The sequence below is a fragment of the Lithobates pipiens genome, unplaced genomic scaffold (assembly GCF_037356315.1).
Source record: "Lithobates pipiens isolate NorthernLeopardFrog02 unplaced genomic scaffold, aLitPip1_a1.2 Scaffold_25, whole genome shotgun sequence".
Lineage (NCBI taxonomy): Eukaryota > Metazoa > Chordata > Amphibia > Anura > Ranidae > Lithobates > Lithobates pipiens.
The window spans coordinates 40,148,761-40,176,394 of record NW_027507787.1 but is presented as its reverse complement, the minus strand read 5'-3'; the positions used below and the strand labels follow the sequence as shown (position 1 = coordinate 40,176,394).

At 39.6% G+C, this 27,634-nt stretch overlaps 1 protein-coding gene across 46 annotated transcripts in view; it reads left to right on the top strand.

Annotated features, from left to right (window-relative positions):
- SORBS1 (sorbin and SH3 domain containing 1) overlaps positions 1–27,634 on the top strand; it is a 582,779-nt gene that overhangs the window by 415,386 nt on the left and 139,759 nt on the right. For 37 of the 46 annotated variants that reach the window (XM_077454315.1, XM_077454316.1, XM_077454320.1 and 34 more), the window contains 7 exons: positions 889–1,002; positions 9,592–9,618; positions 9,707–9,819; positions 14,359–15,129; positions 16,369–16,713; positions 17,402–17,540; positions 23,956–23,985. In XM_077454315.1, coding sequence (XP_077310441.1) covers positions 889–1,002; positions 9,592–9,618; positions 9,707–9,819; positions 14,359–15,129; positions 16,369–16,713; positions 17,402–17,540; positions 23,956–23,985 — 1,539 coding nt within the window. The remainder of the gene's footprint in view (positions 1–888; positions 1,003–9,591; positions 9,619–9,706; positions 9,820–14,358; positions 15,130–16,368; positions 16,714–17,401; positions 17,541–23,955; positions 23,986–27,634) is intronic. The other 9 variants (XM_077454347.1, XM_077454346.1, XM_077454345.1 and 6 more) reach the window with 5 other exon arrangements.

Genomic DNA, 27,634 nt, shown 5'->3' with positions numbered 1-27,634 from the left:
AGACTTAATTCCTCTCGTGTGTACGGGGCATCACAGTTCTAAGACTGCTGCAGGATGCTGCCATCTTGGACATGTCAGCAGCCCCAGCAGACTCGGAGCTGTCACTAAAGTGTCACTCTATAGTATTCTCCTTCCCTTCTTCCCCAGCAACTACATAAAATGATATGTAGGGAAGTGAGAGGAGGGACAAGATGTTGGGTAAGCACAGACAGTAATTAAACATTCCAAGTAGAAGAGAGGGCTGTGATGTGAGAATCCCTTTAGTGAGGACAAAAACATCAATTTAAACTTCATACGGGAAGTTAAGGGGCCGCATACCCAGTAAGGTGAAATAAAACCCATAAGAATAAAGCATATCAAAGAAAGGTTGTTTCTAGGGGGACTAGCAGCTCTCTTAGACGGACAGCTGTCACCAATATAAATGTCCCCATTGGACACCTTCCCTCAATTCCTATTGTGACGAACACTTAATATCTTGGGTTGTCCCTCAAATTCAGATAGATAAAATGTGTGACTCTTCCCATTGAGGACAAAAACAGCAATTCAAATTATATACAGGAAATAAAAGGGGCTGCACCCTGATGGCTTCACTTCTTTTCACCAAACTTTATTCAGCTGAACAACTCATGCTGCAAGTCCCTACCTAGGAACAGCTTTTCTCTGACATGTTTTACCCTTTATTTGATTTCTGAGTTATTTGATGTTGCTATTGCTGTAAGTCGTCATTCATTTCTTCACCATTTCAGTAGGCATGATATATGTGGAATGTACTGATCTATGTTTTTGTGGCAGTATTATGCATGGCATATACAGCAAGTTGTTGAGTAAAGGGTTCCCACTATCTGGGAGTTTGGAATCTATTCAGAAATGCATTCTTATCTGCTTTAGATGTGGATCCAGCAAAAGTATGCACAGGAAAGGGAGCTGTGACACTCCGAGCATCCACACCTCAAGGGGAAGTGCAGAAAAGCAGATCTACCCTAGAAATTGAGCTGACACCTTGTAAGTTCTATCTTATTTAAATATCTGTCCCATCATTAAAAAATTAGTATGAAATATTTTAACTGCCTTTTTATTACATGACAATTTTCTCATCAATATTTTAAATTCCAGTTCCTTAATCTAGGTTAAACCAAATTGTTATTTAACCACTGCAAGCCTTTAGGGCTCGTTCACACCATATCTGTTGACCTGTTTAAATCTGTACCGATCAGCAAAGGCCCAACACGCTATTCGCACCACAATGCTGTGCTGAGGTGCGTTATGGAAATATGCAGCATGCATTCATTTTTTTTTATTCTTCGGGGTTCATAAAATGAGCACATGACAGTACAATGATAGGTGTAAAAGATATATTACAGGTACAATAACGTACACTACAGTACTAAACAATGCTTCTTCAAAAAGCTCTCATAAACATAAGAATCTAGTGGAAACATCAGTCCAAGTCCCAGCCACTGGTGAGTACTTTATAGCATGCAGTTTGACATGTTTGAAGAATTTTGCACTCAGAAATGTCAGCCCACGTGACCATTTTATGTTATTATTTTCAGGTTTCTTTGGTGTATAGGCCATGGGACGTATACAGATCAGCAGCACATGGCTCGTCGAGATTGACAGGAATCTACATACTCGGATGATGTGACTAATGTCTTCAAAGGACTGTTTATAAATTTGCACAATTTATTGTTAGTGTATAACCACTTCGGCTCTCACACCTGTTCACCGCCTATGGACCAGACCATATTTCACATTTCTGCTATGTGTCTGTTCATGAGTCCATAACTTTCTAATTACTTTTGCAAAAAAATTGATACAGATATTTTATTTTTTTCAAGTTTAATCAGTAATATTTTGAAGACAAATATTAACATTATTATTATACATCCAGTAGAGTGGGTAAGGGGAGCAAAAAAAATCCTCACCGGCTCATGCAGGGCCCACGGGGTGTACACAGAGATAATCTCATGAGCAATGAGACAAACCACAGCCTCTGAAGCAACCAAAAGTATTAAGTAGTCCCTCCAGGATAGTGCTAATGACCAGATACAGCTTGGAAGTCCATTCCCAAGGAGAGGGTTCAGAATTCCTCTGAATTCTGTAATATTGTTTTTATATTCTGCTTGGCTGTGCGCTGTGTATCCACTCTCAGGCACTAAGATATTTACCAAGATTGTTTAAACCCACCCTGAAGAAGGAGCATAGAGGATCCCGAAACATTTTGGTGTTTGCTTTATACACATTCGGCCAGTGTACATTGGTGCTATTTTGTGCCTTGCATCCACATACCGATACAGATCTAATTCTATGTAACATTGTTATATGTACTATATTTTTTATGACTACTTTTTAACATTTGATACTAATAAATATTGACATTTGGTCCAGCCTGCGTCTGTACACTTTTTGAGCCTTAAAAGGTCCCGTCTGTTTTTTGGGGAATTTTCCTTCCTATAAAAGTATTACGGATGTGGCCTTATTAAGCAGTTTTCCATAAACCTCTTTCCATTTAATTTATCCTTTAAATTAGGACTTAAAGACTAATGTTGTCTTCTATTTTCAGAACTGAATGCACCTTTGATTATGAGAGTGCTGTAGAGCGAGAGGAAGGCCAAGGCCCATCTACAGCAAGCCCAAGCTTTAGAGAAAGTCCCATTAATAAAGGGAATCCTGTGACACATGTGTAGCGGACAGAAGAGGATCCAATTTTGAAGGCCATAAACAAATTACTTGAGAAAAAAAGTTTGGAGGACACCCCGGAATACCACCTGGCTATGTCCATGGTGTCCTTTATACAAAAAGTTACGGAGGACAAAAAAATTAAATTTGCTGTCGACATGTTGAAATTAATGAATTCCTACTGTCCAGATGCACAACACAGTAACTCATATCTGTGCCAATTTTCAACACCCCCATCTAGGTATTCCCATCCCCCTATCTTCCTAGCTTCTCATTGCCATAACGGGCAACTTCTACCTCATTACATGGAGGAGGAAGACACCCTATCATTTAATATGCTCTTCAGTTAGAGGTAGAGATGAAAGTGTATTTAATCTTGATCTTCATTTCCCTCCTTCCACATCACAATTATTTATGGATTAGGAAAATTTGAGACAAATTATTTTATTATGTTGGACCTTGTTTTCTGTGTCCTTTAGTTTACAATTTTACTTCTTTGGCCTTTATGCCATGGCCCTTATTTTTTGATGATATGCATTGCAGTTTGTGGAAAATAATAAAATAATTTTTCCCATTAAATTGCTTATGTGATTTTTATTAACAAATGTTGTAACACCGTTCATTACTGTCTAAGATCTTTTAAATCCTTTCACTAATGAATTTTCAAGACCAGATTTGAGGATGTTTCATCCCAGTTCATATACCTGGGAGGAAGGGAATACTGCAAAAGCTTAAACTGGATATCATGATATCATAGAGTACAGGACAGTGTCTGAATATTCATAAACCCTGGGATACAGGCTGGTACCTTTAGTTTATTGAACACTCGCAAAGCTTTGTGGATATGGAATATACCTTGGACATAACCTATAATCCCACCCTACTCCATGAGACCTCAGTTTTTTGCTAGTATCCTACAGCGATGGACCTCTTTTCCCTTAAAGAGAAATAATGCTTTACTAGATTGATTTTTCTTCTGATTTAAGCAACTCTTCAATCAAATTCTCACTATCTTCTGATTCGACATTTGGAACATCACATCCACATTAGTGCAACCTTCATAAAACCTAGGGAGCTGTACCTGAACTCCACGCTCTGGGGATGGCTTGTAATGTTTCAGGCATTGGATCCTGCTTGAGTGCTCACCTTAGCACTTGCAGCACGTGTAGTTAGCCTCAGGGTGCTATTCAGGTCCAGGGTAATGGCCCATTCATAAAGGGCCAGACCCTGGAGATGCCTCTGGGTGCATGCCCACCTGGAAGGTCGAAGCCTGAACCCTGATTAGAACCAGCAATATGAACAGGTAAAACAGGTATATCCTGTACTGGTCCGATACTGTAGTCCCACTTATTACAAGTTAGTAGTATTAGTTCTACATAAAGCTGTGAGGAAACCAAATGTTAGAAAACGAATCACTCTTAAACTTGGTAAAAATTCCACTATTCGGAGCATAGTCTCTGGATGACAGGGTATTTTAACACACGCAGTACATATTGCACTATTACCACATTCCATTTCCCAAGCTCTTTGTGGTACTCAGGCAATTCTTATCTCCTGTTTGCCGTGAGGACATTACTGCATTGTCTTTCACAGACACACACACACACACACACATAACCTTTTTCTGCACCCTACACTGAGTGCCCCATAAGGAAAGATCCTCACTGATCGTAATGGTAGAAACCAGATACGAGTGTCAATGCTTCTCTTGCATTGCAGCAGGACCCTTTTTTAACACTGACCTCTTATACGCCTGATAATATGGATTCAGGCAGTATGCTTGCCAAAGCAGATATGCTCACTTTTGCTGTGCGCAAAAGCCTCGAAATTGTCGCACTTGATTCTGCCCCTTCTCGTTGTGCCCCCGCCATGCCCCCTTGGGTACTATAAGACCTGTTAACTCAAAAAATATTCCCCATTCTTGAGCAAATAGAATGGGCAATTTATGTCTTCAAAATATTACTGATTAAACTTGAAAAAATAAAAATATCTGTATCAATTTTTTTGCAAAGTTATAGACTCATGAACAGACACATAGCAGAAATGTGAAATATGGTCTGGTCCATAGGCGGTGAACAGGTGTGAGAGCCGAAGTGGTTATACACTAACAATAAATTGTGCAAATTTATAAACAGTCCTTTGATGACATTAGTCACATCATCCGAGTATGTAGATCCCTGTCAATCTTGACGAGTCATGTGCTGCTGATCTGTATACGTCGCATGGCCTATACACCAAAGAAACCTGAAAATAACATAAAATGGTCACGTGGGCTGACATTTCTGAGTGCAAAATTCTTCAAACATGTCAGAGGAGGAGCAGAGAGCTCTGGTGGGAGACCACCAAAGGAGAAATAAGGGAACCGCTATGTGAAATATGGCACAGAGCAGTAAGTATAACATCTTGTTTATTTTAATAAACAAATTAGCCTTTACAACCACTTTAAGAATTGAGTTCCTCCATCATGGTGGCAACTTGTATTTTGTAATTTACAGATCTCTAATGAGAGATATGATGGGAGCCAGCAGGAGGAGAACCTCTGGATCATACATGGGTTGGGGATCATGCTGTGTATTGGTTGGATCTTTACAATCTAAACATGGGTGTAATATTATCATGGTCAGAAAGATGAACTTACCCCTTAACTGTGTTGTTGCAAGTGTACTATTACGGCTATAATCACCTTAAAGCATAACTTCTAGTACGATTTCCTTTTTTTTTTTGTGATTCTAAAAAAGTTGCCCCTCATTAGGTATATCTAAAAGCCATATCATTGATCTTTCTTGTGTTATCTTTATTTGTTTTTTTGAACAATATAATGGATCTTTGTGTATGGGAGCTGTGGCTTATATACATGGAATAGATGCCATTTGTAAAACGCTACCTTCCCTTGGTCAAGAACAAGGGGAAACCGAACAGCCAGGAGTACAAAAAGAGAGCATTACTATCCGGCATAAAAAAAAAAATAACATAACACAGAGCAGTGATATGGCCATAACATATGCCTTGGGGAGGTAACGTTTGCTAATAAACACAAAACAAAATAAACACACCATAGTGTAAGTATCAGATGCTGTGTGTGACATCACTTTCCAGTATTCTGTGCCCTGCAGTATAAGGTCCGGTCTCAGCATTTTCAGCAGCTTGCCAAAGCTGCAAAAAATGAAATCCTACACACTATTTGAATTCTTTGTTTAGCATAAACTACAATGTTACAATAGAGCTGGTTTACCCTGCCTGACAGCTTTAGGCATCTGTGTGGCAGCATGGAGCTTGTGTTGTAACATATACAGTATGTGTGTCTGGAGCAGGAATTGTATTTCACCAGCAATGTGACCCGAAACAGTGACACATATATGTAGGAGCATGGACCCCTCCCCAAGTTACCACAAGATCAAAAAAATAAGAATCAGCGAACATAATATATTGTGCAAAGTTTCTCAAATCTTCTACAAATCAGTCACAATATTATATTTATTATAAATTCTTGGTGTATGTAAAACCCAGCAACCAACTCCTATTTGCTCTCTTTTGTCCTGTCAACTATATCATGAAAGTGTGTTATCTGTTTGATAAGTGAAGTCATGACATCTGAGGACTGGTAAGTTGCAATATACAGTATATATGTTTTTGTTCTTGGGTAAACATACAGTTTAACTTTAATTAGCCAATCATTTAAAGTGCATTTTTGCTAAAAAGTTTCTTCTGCACTTGATTGGGTATGATGTTGAACTAGAATAATTGGATTATTAAATGACAACTATATGTACTTTTCCCATTTCCTGCACGCCCACTAGTGATAATGCCTAACAGTCTCCTACCCTTTTAAAAATAGAATACATTACTTTATTGTGCAATAGATTTCAGTTGAGATGTATGTATAGGAGAAAAAATTGTCCAGATGACCTCGTAGATCCTGGTACAAGGTCCAAAACTGCCCTTTTGTTTCACCTTGAGTCAGCAATAGATGAACCCAGAAATTACCCAATCTCCTCCTACACTTTAATATAGAATGTCCCAAAAGAACGATCAGTAGTGTAAGGCCCCTCTCACACTGGGACACTTTGCAGGCACTACGGCGCTAAAAATAGCGCCTGCAAAGCGCCCTGAAACAGCCGCTGCTGTCTCTCCAGTGTGAAAGCCCGATGGCGCTTTGCGGGCAGTTTTAACCCTTTTTCGGCTGCTAGCGGGGGTTAAAACTGCCCCGCTAGCAGCCACATAGCACCGCTAAAACAACAGTAAAGCGCCACTAAATATAGTGCCGCTTTACCGCCAGCACCCGCAATGCCCCAGTGTGAAAGTAGCCTTAAAGTAGGCGTCACTCCAAAAAAGAACTGGCTTAAAAGCTTGCAAAGATCACCTCTGAAAGTGTGCTCTTCTCACTCCCTCAAATCCATAACGGGAAAAGAAAGTGATGTCAGATGTAGTAGGGTGAAAAATAGCTTCACAATGTATGATCAAAATTCACATATCAATGGAAGCCAACACACATGCAATTTCTATGCATTTTTATACAAGTTATGGTGTGAACAAGTCCTTATTTTTCATGAAGCATTATCTCATGAATTTTTACTTTACCTGCATCTGGAAGGACTATTTATGTTTTCAGAAAAGATGTCTCATGGAACCTCACATCAACAGTATGCAGAAGTTAGTAGCATTTTCAATAGCACTAATTGTTTGTACATTTTAAATTTTTATGCTCAAATTATCACAAAATGCAATAATATGGTGAGCATTTAGCAAAATTAGTTGACCATTGTGTTAAAACATGTTGCAGTCATGTGCCCTATGTACACTTAAAATCCCATAGCCCATGTCGGAAGCAAGAAAGAGAGGGTGGCTACATACAGTAGGACCATGGAGTATGAGCATAACCTCCCTTAAACAGGAGGACGGATCACAGCAGCAAACAAAACAAAAAAAACAAAAAAAAAAAAAGGAATTTGGAGAAGGCTGAGAGCAATAGAAGGTACTTTTATGAGTTAAGAACACATACTTGAATATAGGTTTAGTGTAACTAGTGTCACTTAAAGTTAGTAGAATAGCCTTTGTACATCTTAACCTGGCTTAAGACATAACATGATTGTAGGGTTTTAGTGGTGTGAGCTATCATGTATTGAGCAGGGAGTGTACTGATGCCCCAATGGTGGAATTTTCATTGCATAGATAAGTGAAAGGAGAAGTCCAGCCTGAGCTCATTTTGGCTTGGCTTCTCCTATGGGTCACAGGAGTGCAATTTGTTTTGCACTCCTGTGACCCGTTTTCAGCAAGGCTGAAGTCCTCTCTCTGCTGACGTCACTGGTATCAGTCCAGGCACCGCCTCCTCACGACAATAAAATCTGGATCTGCCAGGTGCCTGGACTGATACCCACCTCAGCCTCTCAGCGAGCCACTGAGAGCCTGAGATGTGCGCCCCCCCCCCCCCCCCCACAGCTCAGTGCTCCACCTAGGTAAGTATGATGGTAAAAAAAAAAAAAAAAAACATACTTCACTTTTACTCTGATTGCCATATGACCATAGCAATGACACAAATCAGAAATCAAAGTCATAGCCTTATGTTACTTTCAGTGGACTTCCCAGCTTGGTTTATTTCAAAATAAACTATTAATATTGCTGTTTCTCAAAGCATTCTTCATATATAGCATATTTTCACACCCGCCTAAAACTTTTGCATAATACTGTGTATATATTATCTAGGTGGATATTTTGAGGTGTTCAGCTGCTAAACTAATGGATGAATCATTACCATAAGAGCAGATGTAAATTGGTTTCATTACGACTGATGTAGACCAACTGTCAATGAGCTCCTTCACCACTTGGGGACCATCAAGACTTGCCTCGATTGACATGTGGTTGCAAAACCTAGGCAATGGAAGGCTTGATCCTTTTTCTGTGAAGAAAATGGAAGTCTGGGAAAATCTTTGTTTTAATTAGGAGTGAATTTAGTTCTTAGGGGTGTTTATTATCATCCTATTGCTAACTCCTACCAGATCATATTGTCCAAAGCAATATTTAATGCTGCTTGTTTTTGGGTTGTATATGGCCATCCATATCTTTTGGCAGTTGTCTAAATTCTTCCAGGTTATTTCTCGGAAGGAAATATGTAAAATTATGTTCCTCTAAACTGTCATATGTATCTCAATAGTTTTGTTCCTGAAATGTTTACAAAAGATTCTGAGAATGGTTCTAAACTTTATATATATATATATACTTCTATGTGTGTATTCTGTGTATCTATGCAGACCTTGGTTGTTCTACTGTATATGGTCACAATTCACACCAAGTAAAGAGGGGTCAAACATGTAAAGGGAGGTTACAACAATACATATACTACACAAATTAGCACTTGTCAGGCTCCTTTAAGTATACTCTATGAGAATGAATTTGTTTTACAAAAACTGACAAAAAACTGGTGTTCTTTGTGTCACAGCTAGTGCTGTCATGTCTCAATCAGCTTGTCAGAACATCTCTCCTAGAGCTACGTACATGTGAATGCAAATCACAAACTGCAATTAGTGTCATGTTATGCACTTGAAATTCTATGCTTATTATAGGTTTGAAAAACTGTAGTGTGCAGTTCCATACGTCTTAAGTTCACAGAGCCAGATTCACATCATGTTCACAGCTTTCAACCACTTGATTGTGTTTTTCCCCATTCAAGCTGACAGACTCTGTGGACAATTCTTTCTTTATTACTCTGAAAGATTTCTTTGTGTCCACAAAAGGTCAGAAGGAGTGAGGACATGATATGTAATGCCAGTTACTATGGAACTCCGCATTAGCAATCCCATTTGGGACTGTTGGCTGCAAAAAGCTTGTAGCTCCCAATAGAGTGATATTTGTCTTTTGGATGTATTTCATGCCTAACAGATTTCTTTTCCTTATTCTTTTCATTTGCATAAATTAAAGGCGACTTGTCAGCTGAAGGAGAGGCAGGTAAGAAGACGTTGAACAAATCTTTGTTGTGGAAGAGCGATCTCTAGAACAGACTATCAAATTTGAAAACTATTCTCCATCTGTTTAGATGACAGACCTCCTTCAGTAGCTGAATCGAATGGGGATTCTCATCACTCTTCTCTGGCTGCCAAAGGATTCCGGAGTGTCCGCCCTAATCTTCCTCCTGAAAGCAAAATTCAGGTACTGCCTTTGGAATTGTTTTATTTTATTTATCTGTTTGTGCTTTTATTGATGTTCTCCTTACTCTGAGCTTTACCTTCCCATTATTCTGTTGAAGAAGGTGTTTAAATAGTTGGCATTACCATTGTTAACTCCTCACATAGTGCAGTAATAAAGCTGCGCCTTAGTCATCAAAAAACAAATTGACAATTGCTTCTCCATGGTCCTGACCTCTAAGAATACGAATAATAAATCTGTCTAAATCAGATCCTTCCACTGATCCTCTTGTGATCGCATAGGGCGAAACCATACTTGCATGCAATTAACTGAACAGGATCAGCCATCTTTTGAGCTGGATTTTCACAGCAAAGTGTACAGGCATGGTATAGCCAGATTGCTCTGAAGTTAGATGCTGGTGCGTTCTGAATTACTTGAGTGCTTTTAGATGCATTTATTTACATGTCATTATTTTTTGCAGTATTGTTCGTTGCAGGTCAAGGGAAGTCAAAAATTGTATTCGGTGCATTTTTTTTTCTTTTTTGCAGCTATTGAAAAAATCACTTTGTTTACCTAATTACCAAGCATGGTTTTGCTTTGATACTCAGGATTATTTGTTTTTCTGCAGTTATGTTCAGTTTTTTTAGCACTAGTTACTATAGCTGGAGATCCTGTGTGCCAAACACACTAACATTCCAGATTGTATATCGTGCAAGATCGTGATTTTTTTACTGCATTGTAACATTATCATATGAAATCACAAAATAGGAGTTTAAATGCATTTTAAGTGTTAACTTATTTCCTAAATGATTCAAGAGATGGGTGTCGGCGACTTGCAGATGGGCCCATGCTATACTCAAGTAAAACTCCTGCCACATTTTTTTTTTTGCACCTTTTCTATAGTCTTGTGAAAAGAAGCTACATAAACCCCCCTTTTGGATATGTAGTTTATTTCAAGCTGTAAATAGAGCAAAAATTATGTTGTAAGAATATTCAGGAAAAAGATATATATAAACATCCTAAAATCGTGGACCCTGAATCCTGGCGCAACTGCTATGAGCTGGTGTAACTTCAGGTTTCTGAGTAATATTCTTTATTGCTTTGAATACTTTGGGCAGCCTAAGGGTAACTATACACCAACAGTTGTCTCTAACCAAGAATGTTGTGTGATTATAGACCTGTTCACCCTCATTGGCAGACACACAAGATGAAATTATTTTCATATAAAAGGGAACGAGCACCATACATTCACATTTTTTAACATCTGTAATAAGGACCACTTCCAGCTCTTTGAACCTCTAGCTATCATGGTCTAGTTAAGCCCAAGAGGCCTAGTTATAAGGGATGCCTAATGCCCCATACACTCGATCAGAAATTCTGCCAGCAAAAGTCGGATGTGAACTTTTTGGTCAGAAATTCCGACCGTGTGTATGCATCGGACTTTTGCTGGCAGAATTCCAACCAGCAAAAGATTGAGAACAGGTTCTCTATTTTTTGGTCGGAAAAAGTTCCTATCCAAAAATGCATTCATCTGTATGCAATTCGGGCGAGCAAAAAATTACGCATGCTCGGAAACAATACGACGCATGCTCGAAAGCATTGAACTTAATGTTCTCAGCTCGTTGTAGTGTTGTACATCACCGCGTTCTTGACGGTCGAAAGTTCAGGAAACTTTTGTGTGACCGTGTGTATGCAAGCCAAGCTTGAGCGGAATTCCGTTGGAAAAACCATCCAAGTTTTTTTTTGATGGAATTTCTGATTGTGTGTATGGGGCATAAGAGATTATTATGTATTATTATACTATAATAATAATAGAAAAGAAAAAAACCTCATTATAATATTATAAGAGATTATTTTTATTATCAATATTAATACATTATTAATATTAGAAGAATACATCACTGTGGGGAAGGGTTAGAGCTTTTGACAGGTTTTCTATTGTCGTCCGTTTTTTATTTGCAAGCATTATTCTCACACTCTGCTTGCCTTGGTGATCATTGTTGTCAGGGCAGAAAGTGATGAAGGGCAATACAAAATGTTACAGTTGGGTTGAGGAGAAAACTTTTAATGGGTTTTAACCTATTGCCAACCATGTAACACATATATACGGCAGCAAGAAAAGTGGGCTTTTACACCCAGCCACCACATACAGTGCATCCTGAAAGGATTCACAGTGCTTCACTTTTTCTACATTTTGTTATGTTACAGCCTTATTCCAAAATGGATTAAAGTCATTATTTTCCTCAAAATTCTACAAACAATACCCCATAATGACACCGCGAAGGAAGTTTGTTTGAAATCTTTGCAAATTTATTCAAAATAAAAAACGAAAAAATCACATGTAAATAAGTATGAGCCTTTGCTCAATACTTTGTTGAAGCACCTTTGGCACGAATTACAGCCTCAAATATTTTTAGTATGTTGCTACAAGCTTGTCACACCTATTTTTGGGCAGTTTCGCCCATTCTTCTTTGCAGAACCTCTCTTGATCCTGACTAGTATTCCAGTTCCTGCCGCCGAAAAACATCCCCACAGCATGATGCTGTCACCACCATGCTTCACTGTAGGGATGTATTGACCAGGTTATGAGCGGTGCCTGGTTTCTTACATACATGATGCTTGCCATTCAGGCCAAAGAGTTTACTCTTTGTTTCATCAGACCAGAGAATTTTGTTTCTCATGGTCTGAGAGTCCTTCGAGGTCCTTTTTTTTGCAAACTCCAGGCGGGCTGTCGTGTGCCTAGTCACTCTACCACACAGGCCTGATTGGTAGAGTGCTGCAGAGATGGTGGTTGTGTTGGAAGGTTCTCTTCTTCCCACCGTGAAACACTGGAGCTCTGTCAGAGTGACCTTCGGGTTCTTGGTCACCTCCCAGACTAAGGCCCTTCTCGCCCAATGGCTCAGTTTGTCTGGGCAACATGCTCTAGGAAGAGTACTGATGGTTCTAAATTTGTTCCATTTACAGATGATGGAGGCCACTGTACTCATTGGGTAGTTCAATGCTACAGATATTTTTCTGTACCCTTCCCCAGATCTGTGCCTCCATACAATCCTGTCTCGGAGGTCTACAGACAAATCCTTGGACATCATAACTTGGCATGTGCTCTGACATGCACTATTAACTGTGGGACCTAAAATGGACAGGTGTCTGCTTTTCCAAATCATGTCCCATCAACTGAATTTACCACAGGTGGACTCCAATCAAGTTGCAGGAACATCTCAAGGATGATCAGTGGAAACCGGATGCACCTGCGCTCAATTTTTCGTGTCATGGCAATTTTTTTTTGTAATAGGTTTGCAAAGATTTCAAACAAACTTCTTTCATGTTGTCATTATGAGGTATTGTTTGTAGAATTTTGAGTAAAATAATGAATTTATTCAATTTTGGAATATGTCTGTAACATAACAAAAAGTGAAGTGCTGTGAATACTTTCCGGATGCACTGTATATATGCCCATGGTGCCTGAGGGTGTGTGCTGAGAGATCTTTTACTGTGTGCTTCCAGCACATTAACAGAGCTGTCATTTACCGCTCTCCTCATGGCTTCTGTTTGGGAGACAGCTAGCAAGTCTCAAGACAGTCACAGCGGCCCCATGATTTAGATGCCGTGCCACCCTCGGAGCATTAAAGCCCATTTAAAGGGCCGCTGGGAATGGGCATTGCTGTGTTAACCTTTCCCTATTCAAAAAAGTTAGGCAGGTGCTTCGGCTGACAGTTCCCCATGGGGGCACATTTTACTTCCTGTATTCTTCTTTACAATAAGGATAGGATTTCTCTTTATAGATGTTTCAGGATTTATGGGGGGGCTGTTTTGGTTTTGCTGCCTGTGTAACCAACCCCTCATTGAGCAGAGGGTGACAGGAGAAGTCTGCATCTATATCAAACTAGACTTGAACATTAGGAAAAGGCAAAAAACCTTGCTCTCCTCCTGCACCTCCCATTAGGTATCGCTGCTATTGATGGTCTACAGGAAGGGTTTACCTGCCCAAAGTGTAACTTGGTTTTTGTAGGCTTGTTGCTTTTTACTGATGCATTAAAAAAGTTAAAAATAAATACTAAAAGTATTTTGCATTTAGGTACCTTTTTAAATATTGCAATCAGGATTTAAACCCCTATTAGAAAATATAGGAATAAATGGTGGCACTACGTGGTACATATAAGATAAACTACGGTAGTTAATTAAGTGGCAGCTGTAGGTCTACCTTATCTATATACAAAAGCGCAGTGGTGGTTTCACAGGGATAGGGGGATTTACTTGTAAACCAACGGTTTGAACCTTTTTACATATGTTTTTACATCTTTTCTTAACTGTGGTAAGCATAATTTTCATCTTCTCACGTTTGTTACCTATTTCTGTATATGAAATTCATGACATTATATCTCTCAAACTTTTAAACAAAAAATTTCCAATCAAGCAGCACCAGTTCATTGAATGAAGACATCCATTTCCATAGTTATGTTGCAACTTTTCAAAAAAACATTTTTTTCTGTGTTACTCATTAACCTTTTTGACCATTTCTTTCCTTTCTCCTTTTCCTACATTTTGTGTTCATGAACCATGTAGAAAGTGGTCCCGCCTCCGGTCCCCCCTCCTCCTAAAGAGGAGAGCTTTGCATGGCGCCCACATACTAACACCAAACTGTCTTACTTGAAACCAGTGCCAATCCTGGATGGGCTTTACCTAAGTGCTCCAAAGCCTTTCACACCGCATGTTGCTAGCACCCCACGCTACTCTACCATGTGTAATCCCACTGTTACCCAGGGCATCTCTGGCGATCACTCAGCCACCCTGGTCTCTCCCATTCACTCTGAATCAGAGCATGCTGATAGTTCTTTGCAATCCAGCACATCACCTAAACACCAGGCTAGTGAGTCTAGCAGTGCTGAAAGAAGTGTTGCTGGAATGAATTTGAGTCATGAGCCCAAAGCCGATAAAAAGGTCAGCAGTCTATATGTAGCTTGTTTATCTAACAACACTGGCTCAGCTGCATCTGAAAATCCCACCGGCGCTGCACATGATAAAACCGAGGGTGCTGAATTGGGAGCTGATGTAACTAAATCACCAGCCACAAACATTGTTCCTTCAATAATAGACACCGGAAAATCCCCACCTCCCATCCCTCCAAGGCCATTCTTTGACCCTGTCCCAAGTAAAGATTCTATTAACTGCAGTGAAATAGATACTTTCTGGAGTCAATGCCCTCTACATCAAGATATGGGACGTACAAAGCCAGATACACAGCATCCTGCTGGCCGAGTCAACATGACTGCAAAGGAGCCCTTCTTTCCATCAAAGCAAAAACAAGCCCCCAGGGCACAGAGATTCCGTGGCATGGTACTTGTTTTCATATACTTTATTTTACTTTCCATTGTGTTCATCACTAACCCTTGTGTTATTGTTACTCTTTACGTGTTTTGCGGAAGTACCATCTGTTCCACTCTCAAATAATCTGACACCCTTTCTATTCTATGGCACTTTATTAAGTAGCACTTTTATATTTGCATTTGTACAGAATATTTATAGCCTTCTGTGTTCATTGCCCAAATAAAGAAAATTTATTCATTCTGGCAGAAGTGTACAGGTATAGATGCTGTTCCTCATTATGAACTTTATTTCTAATATGTTTTTAAAGTAAGTCACCTTTTTGAAAAAATTGACTTGGTTAAACTGGGAAATTACACCATCAGTTTTCAGTTTTGTAAGGTGTTGCTACCTGTTTGTGTATTGTGCCAGAATGGGCTTTTGATGTATCAACTGTACCAAATGAGAAACGGTCAAATTGCTTTTTTACTCAGAGCCATATACAATTATTAATAGTTTTCAAAGTAATGCTTGAAACAGCATTTTATGTCTGTAGCTGGTTTCCATATGTCAACATGCAAAAATGTAAGCACATTCCAATGGACACAGGAAATATTCAAGAGTTTAATATAAAGAAGGTGTAAAGAAATCAGAGGACAAATCAAAATTAGTTGACTTGAAGAGTAACTCCACTTTCGCAGGGAAAAAAATTGCTCATAAAAAATGTTATAGCATTATACAATTGTAACACAAGCCATATTGTAATGTAACATAATTAAAAATGACCTTTCCCTTTTCAATCTGCAGTGCTGTAATTTTCTGTAAAAAAATTCTGTAAAATGCAATGCAATATGAAAGCATTTTGTTCACAGATGATGTATGGAATGCAACCAAGAAATGTAATTTTCTGCTTATTTGATTGGCTCACATATTTTCCCAGAATTGTGATTGAGATACAAATTACATTTTGGGCTTACTTTTAAAGGGTTATTCATGTCTAAAGGGATTCAAACCCTGCTACTTTCCCCATTAAATTGTTTTTGTTTATTTTTTCTCAAAAAAGTGGATTTACTCTTTAACTGTCCAGTAAAGTTTTTAATTAGTGTTTTCTTTATCTGTTAATATTGTGCTTTATGTATCACTGTGCCATCTCTTTCCAAGCAACTGCAGCACTTTGTTATTTTTTTCTCAACATGCAACTGCGTTTCATAGTACAGCTGCACACGTGTGTTTAAATGTTCGTTCTGCGTAACATCACCTTATTTCCCACAGGATGCCACTTCAGACACAGCTCATCCTGAGGTTATAGTAGTCCCACTCATCCAGGTTAAAGTTGAAAGAGAGCAAGAAGGCACTTCGAGCACTCCACCGCCACCTCTTGTACCTGCTGGCAAACTCTCAGCCTCCCCAGAACTTGTCACCTCTAACTTGGCTTTTCCGACACTTGATGATTTTATTCCCCCTCATCTGCAAAAGGGATCACACCATAGACCCAACTCTCCCAATTATTATATTCCAAACAATCTACCACCTTGCTCACCACCACCTTCACTGGTGCCATCGGACGACTCGCTCAGAGTCTCGAACCTTGATAGCTGTGACGCCATCTTACCCACAGTAAGCTGCCAATACCCTCACTTATTTACTCACAATGTGAAACTTCTTCTTTCTAGCTTACTAAACCCCAACAGGTCGATTCCTGCCTTCTGCAACAAAGCATGACTAACCATTTTTACTCTTTTATTAATGCATGTATTGTGTGAATTAAGCTGTTGTTTTGTCTCTTGGATGTTCATTGTAACTGCTGTTTTGGTATTTCTGGATATTGTTTTGTCGTTATCATTTAGACTATCATATAATGGTGTGTATGACATCTAACCATTATATGGGATGGTAAATAAACAAACTAAGTAATGTGTGTAATGGCATTCTGAGTGTCTTCCTCTCTCTGGATGATAACACACCTGTTTTTCATAGTTGAAGTGGCTCTGCAGGCGTCTCGTTGTCTATGTCCAGCGTGACGATGCAAAGCTTATTTTTCTGCTCATCCCAGTCAAGCCAAGTGATCCAGTTTCATTTGATACTGCATGTGTTTGCATGTCTGACTACTTGCTGTTAAAGGGATCCTGTCACTATTTCCACTTGTTAGGTAGAGGCTCTAATTGAGTGGAGTATATCACTAAATGAGCTGTAACAATGTGATCTGTTTGGAGAACAATGCTCTCCTCTTGTCATTTATTTTATTGATGTTGTTTTCTTTCTTTGCAAATGTGATGTGAATAAACCCATTGTGCTTTGTTTTTAGGAGCCTGTGGTCGACGAGGTTCCAGCTTCCATTGTAAGCAATGATAAACCTTACTCGTTTGTACCAACAAGCAAACACTCTGTGTACCCATCCACTACCACAGTAAATCCTACCATAGTACTTTTGCAGCATAATCGAGGTAAGTTTAGAGCGGTTTGGAGAGTATGGGAATAAAGCAAATTGCTGACCCTCTGTAAATACTTTGAAGATTTTCCCAATATACCTTACTAGATCGTGTTTTAGAGTGCTTGTAAGAACTTCAAGGTTCACATACCATAAAACATTTTCTGCATAACTCCTGCTCCATGTAAAACTGCCAAGTTTTTCTGCACAACACTGATCCATGTAAGGTCTTTTTTTACATCTAAATGCAGGAAAAAGTGGCCTGTGAGGTAGAAAATGTGTTTATACTTCCCAAATAACTTCTGCATTTAGAAAAGCTAAGCGGAGGCGCTATGTGAATGCGGCCTGAAACTGATACTTGATTTTTAGACAAGCAAAGGCAAATAGAATTTCCTGCTTGCTTATTCTTTCAAAGACTCGAGTGATGAGTTTTTCAATATTCCATTATTCTAAATCTGTGTTTCTCAAACTTTTTTTTTTTTCTTACGGCACACGAAAAAGATCTAAAAATTTTCACGGCACACCTAAAAAGATTTAATAATTTTTGTGGTGAAGATCCTATTCATTTTTACATATATATATTCAGTTTTAAATTGAATGTGAAGGATGTGCCTGCTTTTGAGAGCAAATCCGATTGAAGCAATTGTAATCTTACTTTCGCTTGCCTACTTGCCTTTCATTTAACAGCTTCTCTTTCAGAGTTCCTGATTTGATTAAGTACTTCTCCATCGCTAGCAGCAATGTTTGAATGGAACGGTCTCTGTTATTATAATATAATTAGCATGATTGAGTTCTCCCAAGATCTCGCACAAGTCTCGCCTTACGAAAGGAACCAATGAATGACAGAATGACAGATTGCGTTTTTATATATGTTACTTTTTTAACTTTTGCAACATTGATTTACCATTTCATTTTTCGATATGTTCAAGGTTTCAAAACTAGCAATTTGAAATATTTTTCAGATCTCTCACAGCACACCTGCATATCTCACGCTGCACACTAGTGTGCCACGGCACACAGTTTGAGAATCGCTGTTCTAAATAATTGAGGTTCCATAACAAAAGTAACACAATTAGTGCTGGCTGTGTCCTTCATCCAGAGAGGGGCTAGTTTACTGACTATGGGCTAGAAAACAAGGGTCCTAACATATGAAAGTGCTATATTTGCAGATAGGACTGCCATTTGGTTCATGTCAGTGCATTTAGAAGCATGTCAGGAGGGTTGTGTGGTACCTCATTTATATACAAGTTCTGCAAGTGGCACGTTAGAATTCTTCTAAGGCTCTAGCAACATATAAGCCTTTTTTCCTATAGCTCTACTCCCTTCCCCGTGTGTCTCAGAAGATCTAGAAAGATGTTTCATGCACTGCACATGTAGCAAAACCTCATCTATTACCTAATGGATGTCCCTGAAACAGGATCTACCCTGGTTTCATAGATATAACATCATATTCCAATTTTTATTGATACAGTACATATGTACTTATAGTATGGACATATTCTTAACAATTAGTAAGCAAGCTTTAAAACAAACCATCCACCTCCATCCTCAACCTGCCTGTATTGTGAGGTATTTCATTCTCAAAGATCAAATAAGATGAAACAGAGACCATTAAATTATGGTTTTGGCCCATTTCTAACAGCTGAGAAACACATTCTGTGTGTTTGCATTAGAGGAGCTCGCAGGCTTCCCAGATTCTGCAACAATGAATAGTAACAGAACATTTTGAAGAATACATTTTCCACAATGGCTATAGCTACAGAGATGAATGAGGACTTATTTTAAAGCAGTAGTAACCACCAGCATTTTTTTAACCTGCAAGGTTATAATGTGCTAGTATGCATTTCATAGTGGCACATCATGTGAAACTTACCTTAGAACGAATCGATCTGTCGCCACTGACAGGACTTCCATCTTCATCTGTGGCTGTTTAAGAAAAAAAAAAAAACACCTGTAAGCCAATTGCATAATGTGCTAGTATGCATTGCATACTAGTACACTATGAAATGCTTACCTTGGAACAAAGCCTTTCAGCAGCACACTGTCACCGCTGAGAGGGCTGCCATCTTCCCCAGGTCTTTCTTCCGGGTTTGCAGACTCCAGCTGTGTGAGCGGTCGAAGCCGCGATGACCTCCCGTGCATGCATGCTGGAGCCGCCATTTACGGCACAGGGCTCCGAAAGAACAGCGCGAGTGGCTGTTCCTTCAGAGCGCATGTGACGGTAGTGTCACCGGCTGCATGTACAGTAAATATCTCCTAAACGGCGCAGGGATGTGCTGGCGAGAGTCCAGAGAAGAGCAATTAAATTAATATGGGGACTGGAGGACCTTAAAAGATGCTTGGGAGAAGATATAATAGCGCTGTACAAATATCTCAACAGTGATCCCAGCGCAAGTATGAAACTTTTCAGTCCCAGGAAGTGTAAGAGGACACGGGGCCACATGATGAGACTGGAAGAGAAGTGGTTTAACCTTGAGCTGCTTAGGGGGTTTTTCATTGTCAAAGCAGTAGGGATGTGGAACTCCCTTCCACAAACGGTAGTGTCAGCAGGAAGTATAGATAGTTTTAAAAGACTCTTGGAAGGCATCTTAGCAAAAACAATATACAGAGATATGGGAAATGGTTTTTATACACACACCTACACAGGTTGAACTGGATGGACTGTTGTCTTTATTTAACCTTAAAAACTATGTAACTATGTATTTACAGTACCTATAGGTAAGCCTTATTAAAGGCTTACCTATAGGTAAAATTCTTGTACAGGAGTTTACTCCCACTTTAAAGTGCTTTTTTACTTGTCCAGAATATGTAACTAGTTAGTGTGCATAGACTGAGCACAGGTTCACTTTAACTTTGTGTTCTTATCAGAGAGGTCTGTGCAGCATTCGGTCACTAATATTATCTTTTGAATAAATACGTTATTTGGCTTCTGGCAGGTGTGAAATATGAATATCAAATATATGATAAATATTTCTGCCTGCAGGATAATGCTTCTAGCTAAATACTTGCATTCACAATTCTAGTGGATTATATAGCACAGGCTATAATTACTTTTCCATACAACATGTAATTGTTAGTTGACCTCTCTCTGCCCACTTACTACACAAGAACCCATGGAATGTCACAGCTCCCGATTTCAGATTATGCTGACCTCAGCAATAGAATAATCACAGATCTGTATCCTGCTGGTTCAGACCAAATACTGTATAGTGTCCAGTGTGTGGGTACTGAATTGCACTAAGGCTTGCTGCCCTGAGATGGACTAGTCTGCAGCTCATCATTTTTTCCAGAATGGAAGAGATTTTTTATTTATTAATATTAAATGATTGGCTTATTCAGCAAGACCGTAAAAAGGTCACGTAAGCTACAGAAACCAGTCAGCAGTGTAGTAATTTTTGCAATGGGATAATTTTCTGATGGTTGCCGTACCTCACTACACTTTTCGCTTTACTTGGGGCTGTCTGACTGAATAAACGTGTTATGCTCTTATTGATATCATAAACAACAATATCAGCAGAGCATTCCTTGTGATAATCTTTTTTTATGTACTGCTCAGACAATTGAACAGAAGATCTAAGCTCTTGCTTGAAAGCTGAGTTCACCTGACCACCCAGATCTGTAGATGTTTTAATTATTTTAACCAACACATGGGGGGTTATTTACTAAAGACAAATCCACTTTGCACTACAAGTGCAAAGTGCACTTGAAATTGCACAGAAAGTGCACTTGGAAGTACAGCCGCTGTAGATCCGAACGGGGACATGCAAGGAAAATAAAAAAAACAGCATTTTGGCTTACACGTGATTGGATAACAAAATCAGCAGATCTTCACCCCATTTCAGATCTACCCCTCAGATTTACAGTGACTGCACTTTCAATGCAATTTCAAGTGCACTTTGCACTACAAGTGCAAACTACAAGTGCAAAGTGGATTTGCCTTTCATAAATAACCATTGTGCCATGTATACATAAAGTTTGGCTCTGGTGCAGAATGTCTGGGTATGTTAGGGCTGGCCAGTGGTGAATAATGGGAAGCGCTTTCTGTGTGATAATCTGTATCCTGTAGGTATAAGAGGTCTTAATTATTCCTGGGGTCAAAGCCTAACTCAAGCCCATGTTGGTTAGTTTTGAATAAAGTGAGGAAAAGTAAATTTTTCTGCCAGCTTTAATTTTGACCTATTGGGGCTGTAAGGTCCATAAAAAACATTTTGGGGAGTTGAAGATACAGAGAACCACACAAATATTTTCAGAAATTCCAACCAATCTCTAATTAATATATGTATAGAAAGAGAGAGAGAGATAGATGGATATTTATAGTGTGTGTGTCTACATTCAAGAGATTTCCCATCACCTCCTGTCCTGACATGACTCAATTGGCAATGTCTTCATAGGGAGCACTTGAAAAGGTGCATCGTTACTTGAATTCATAATATAGTAAGTTATAAATAGTATTATCACCGTTTTTCAATAACTAATATACAGAATAGTTTATGGAGTGAGGTCCGTTCCTTGAGTGCTGTCCAGCCTCATGATCATGTAACACAAAAGTATGTGTCATGGGCACACCTTCCTTTTTATTGGGCACACTTCTTTTAAATTCTTTTTCTTCACCATGACAGTGAAACAGCAAATTTCAAGGCAGATCAGAGTCCCTTGATTAAGACTTGAAGCTCAGTTGTTGCATGGACATTTTTAATTTATCACTGGATTTGGCATTGTTATGTGACAATGTGGTCAAGTAGGGTTGAATGGCCTGAACTCTCACTGTATATTTAATTTGCTCACTGTTTAGGACATCTTGGTAATATTGCTGGCAGTTATTTTTTACCATAATTTACAATTTAAATGTTGACCCTTTTTACAATATCTTAATGCACTGTTCTCTGATAAGCTGAACTCCATGCAAGTATTAAACACCATCAAAGTAGACCTGTATTCACTAAAAATAACTAAATGTATTTTTAATACAGCTGGTATAAGTTCCTGCCTCTGTCTTTATTTTTATCAATATGTTTTTATTTATAATGCAAAGTAAGACAACAAGATAATAGCACAAAAAGTACAGTCAGTAAACATCAAAATTCTAAAAGATGTGACTACCAACCTAAACATCAGCCAGGTCCTCCGACAGTAAGATTGGGAGTGCAGTTTCTCAAAGCCATAAGTTAAATATAAACTATATGTAACCAAAATATTGATGGACTGCACATTACTTTGCAACCTAGAAGAGTATGGTGCTTCATCAACCAGAATTTAAAGTATGCCCCACACTCTGCTAGGCCCACTTACACCTCACCTAGGGAGCCATATGTGCCCACATTGTCAGGGGCAATAACAGTGCAGAAAACAGAGCAGAGTGAAGGGGAAGGAGAAAAAAAAAAGAAAAAGGCGGGGGGGGGGGGGATTCCCCTACGCCCCTCTGCCGCGAGTATCAACCTCATGAAGTTACGCCTGACATTTTGTAAATTATAAGAATGTCTTGTTAGACAGTAAGTATAGAGAATAAAAAGAAAAAACAGAAAGGAAAGAAAAGAAAAGAAAGAAGAAGAGGAAAAGAAAAAAAAAAAGAGGGAAAGGGAGGGTCAACCAGTGGCAGATCACAAGGGAGAGACATATTTAATCCACGGGTCCCATATCATATCGAATTTCTTGGAATTATTACGGAGGGTCCAGGTGAGTCTATCATTAACCATGATCCAGTTAAGCTTAGTTTTCACAGAGTCAAGAGGAACCATCGACTGCTTCCAATATCTAGCTATAGTTATCCTAGCAGCCAAAATTATATATATTATCAGTTTTGAGGATTTCTTAGGAACCCCATCAGGGAGTTTTTGAAAAAGCGCAACTTCCGGGGCTCTATGAATATTAACCCCAGTAACTGTGTATATGAGGTTAAATATACGAATCCAAAATCTAGTTATTATTGGGCATTGCCACCAAATGTGGCACATCGTACCCACCTGCCTGCCTCTGTCTTTATATTAGCTTCTAATACCTGCACAGCAGCACTTAGACTGAGAGAGGAATGGATGACTGTGTCAGCCAATTGGCTACTATTTTGTTGTCGCGCACTATCAATCTCGCAGAAGGAACATGCTTACTGAAATGGAAGAGCACACAGATGACCTCTGCTTCTCCAATAGTTAGCTAGTAGCCTGGGCAGGAAGATTATACCACTGTTATATTTTGTTAGCTGTTTGGCTGGAGTTCAGTTTTGATACCTCTTGCTTTTATTGCCAATGCTGCCTTTTGGATGTTTTCCTTCTTTATCCTTTTGATTGTGCCACTCGCTTTTCTTAATGTGTTCTCCACAGAGTATTGTTCCCCAATGTCACAGTGATCTCTGATTGTTTCATAGAGCTTAGTTTGCTATGCATGGTTTTAATACACACTTGTCTTACACATATTCTCTGCTTTTTTTTTTATCACAGAGCAGCAAAAACGTCTTAGTAGCTTGCCAGGTAATGCACCAATGCTATCCACACCTGTCATGTGCTTTGCTTCCCTTAGTACCTAATGCAGTGGACCCTGGGAATTAAATTGCTCTAAGAAATAATTAAATCTTTGTAGAAGTATGAATATGCCAGTTATATGCTGAAAATTGTGGATTTAAAATGCATCAAGCTGTTTGTGTGTGTGAGATATATATATATATATATATCAATGACTGCATATATTGTTTACAAAAAAGGTTTGTCTTGTAGTCTAAGTCGATGTCTTTTAATGTGCTCCCTCTTTTTTTAAATTGGTTCCTGTTAAATTAAACCTGTAATTAAAGAAACATGAAGGCTACGGTTGCTGGCCACCTCCTAAAATGTTAGCTGCCTTGCTCCCTCCTGGTTTGACCACTTTCTAAATCGCAGACCTGGAACATGCAGCAAATTAGATCAAAATTCTTGTTCTGCCTACTTGTTCCTAGCAGGGCTCTGATAAGATGGGGACAGAAGTGGCACATGTCGCTGGCATGGTGCTAATATGTGGTGGCGGTGGGCGCACTGGGAGCTTTGAACACTCCATTCTCCTGCTCCTCACTGACAGGAGTCACTGCAGCTTCACTCATGTCAGAAGAAGAAAAGGCCTACATAGTTGCAGTAGGAAGGATTCTGCTCTCGCTTCCTTCCAATAGCATCTGGCTGTGGGCAGATATGAGTGGGCGCCTACTGAGAATATACATTTATCTCAGCACAGCACTGCTGGGGAGTGAGGGCAGAGTGCTCTTCTACCTTTATCACTTTGTCATGTGGCATATTGCATGACCAGAGATGAAGGAGAACCCTTCTTTATTCCTGGTGAGCACTGTGCTGAGGGGGTCTGAGCTGAGTGAGTACAAGGAGGTGGAGGATAACTCCGCTCTAGAACTCCGCTCTAGACCTCCCCTCTCCTCCTCAGAACCTCCCAAGAGCTTCTTGGCCTGCTAACTGTTTTATAGCCCTTTACCCCCCCCCATCCCCCACTTTCACACAAACATTATGGCACAGAGCGATGTGCATGCCTTTATTAGCCTTATTGCCAAGGGTGGTGCAGGGGGTGCACAGTTTGCCACCTTTGCCCCAGGCACTGGAGATGACCTGGATCTGGCTCTAGTTCCTAATCAGTAAATTAACAATGCGATGTATTCTCTTAACTTGAGCTGTACTATGTGCAAAATCTCAATTATTTTTACTGGGGAAAAAAATGGAGGAAAGATGCAATGCTCTGGTTTGTGGTTAACAAACAATGGAGGTGAGATCTTAGTTGATAGTCCTCAAAAGATAAAATTCGCCAGAAGATTGTTGGACACATTGAAATAACGCTTTCATCTATATTTGTTTTTTAAAGCATGGAATGTTACAATAAAAATGCTAATCCAGTAATCTCTGCCACCAATTCAAGGTTTATGCCGACTCTTTAACCACTGGGGCACAACTTATTGTGCAACCCTTGGATCCCATCTGGATTGACCATCTCCTGCAGAATGTCCACAACCTTTCCATTTTCTTTGCAGCCCTTTTACTAATGTCAAGGGTCACACTTGATGCCCCCTGTATCAGATAAGTTGACCATCACTGCTCTACTATGATGCTAAGACATTTTACATTTTTTAGGGGCCTCTACCTCTGCAATGTAGTTGTAGATTGCTGCACCTCACACCACACCAAGAGTGCATGGGAAGTTATGTAGCATTATTTTCAAAGGCAATGTTTTGTTAATACTTTTCTTGCTGTCATCTACTTGCAGTTTCCAAAAATGGAGAAATCCCTCAAGGAGTGGGACTATAGCGGCACTGGTAGATTAAAGTCAAAGAGGTACTAAGAATTGTAATATACAAAACATCAAGTGAAAGTGGTGCATGGCAACCATACATGAATATTGGAAAGAATGGAATACAGACACCTAACACACCTAACGTGTTTCGGGACTCCTTCTTCAGAGGTGTCTTCAATATACATTATATACAACTTTCCTGGACCGGGTTCTCTGATCGGCCAGACGTGTGTTTATCGTTCTGAAGCTCATACAGGTGTGGACTTGTTTTTTGAGCTTTGAAATACTGACAACATGGCTTCATTACCAAACAACTGACTCAGGACTATCTTCAGTTTGGACCATGATGGTTCAGTGATTTTCTGCACTATACAGTGGTCCCACTGATCCAAGTTCCCATTTGGGAGTATACCCATCTTCCAACATCACACAGTCCCCGTTTCTTCAGACCGTATCCTGGGGGGAAATCGCTGCAGGCCTGTTCCGAGTGGACCTATGGACACATCGGGTTGGGTGTCGGCTCTCCCTCCCCCTTAAGCATCCAGGTAGCAGCTGTCTGCACACAGGGTTCTTTGATCGGCTGGATGTGTTTCTATAACTCTGAAGCTCAAACAGGTGTGGACTCGCTTTTTGAGCTTGAAAATACTGACCACCTGGCTTCACCACCAAACAACTGACTCAGGACTCTCTTCAGTCTGGACTATGTCGTTGCAGTGATTTTCTGCATTATACAGTGGTCCCACTGATCCAAGTTCCCATTTGGGGTTATAGCTATCTTCTATCATCACACAGTCCCTGTCTCTTCAGACCGCATCCTGGAGTAATCTCCATGAGCCTGTTCTGAGTGTTCACATTGGGTTGGGTGTCGGGGAATAACAACGCTTGGCACGCTGATGCATGTTCTTAAGCTTCACAATATGATTTATTACTCAAAAATGTTATATATACTGTATATTGAAGATACCTCTGAAGTAGTCCCAAAACGCGTTGGTGGTCTGTATCCAATCTTTCCAATATTCATGTATGGTTGTCATACACCATTTTCACTTATTGTTTTGTATATGTACAGTTAGTAATAACATTTTATATTTTTACAGTTCTTAGTGCCTCTGTGAGTTTAATCTACCAGTGCCACTATAGTCCCACCTCTTGAGGGTTTTCTCCATTTACATTTGTTAGGGATGATGACACTCATCCATTGCCATCATATTCTACATTTGCAATTAACAGAAAGCACACATTTAGTGGGGTAAATGGTACCACATGTGAAATGCATGTTAAACAGCATACAAATGTTTTTATATTTCAGGTACTTGTATAGTGCCGTCAATTTACGCAGCACTTTACATATACATTGTACAGTCACATCAGTCCCTGCCCTCAAGGAGCTTACAACCTAAGGTCCCTAACACACATTCATACGTACTAGGGCCAATTTAGACAGGATCCAATTTATCTACCAGCATGTCTTTAGAGTGTGGGAGGAAACCGGAGTACCCGGAGGAAACCCACGCTGGTACAGAGAGAACATGCAAACTCCAGGCAGATGGTGTCGTGGTCGGGATCCGAACCAGTGACCCTTTTTGCTGCTAGGTGAAAGTGCTAACCACTACACCATATGCATTTTACAGCATATATCTTCATAACAATGTATCTCTGCCTTATAAAATCAATCAGAAAATGCTTGCCATTCCACAGCAATGCCAATAGCACTCAAGTTCCCTTTTTCACCCACCTATTACAGATGGTAGGAACCCACAAACACAGCACTTTGATCATAGAGGGGGATAGGTATTATACCCATACTTGGATAAATCCCCTTTGGACAACACATCTTTGCAATCTTCTGCCTCGTTTAGAATCCTT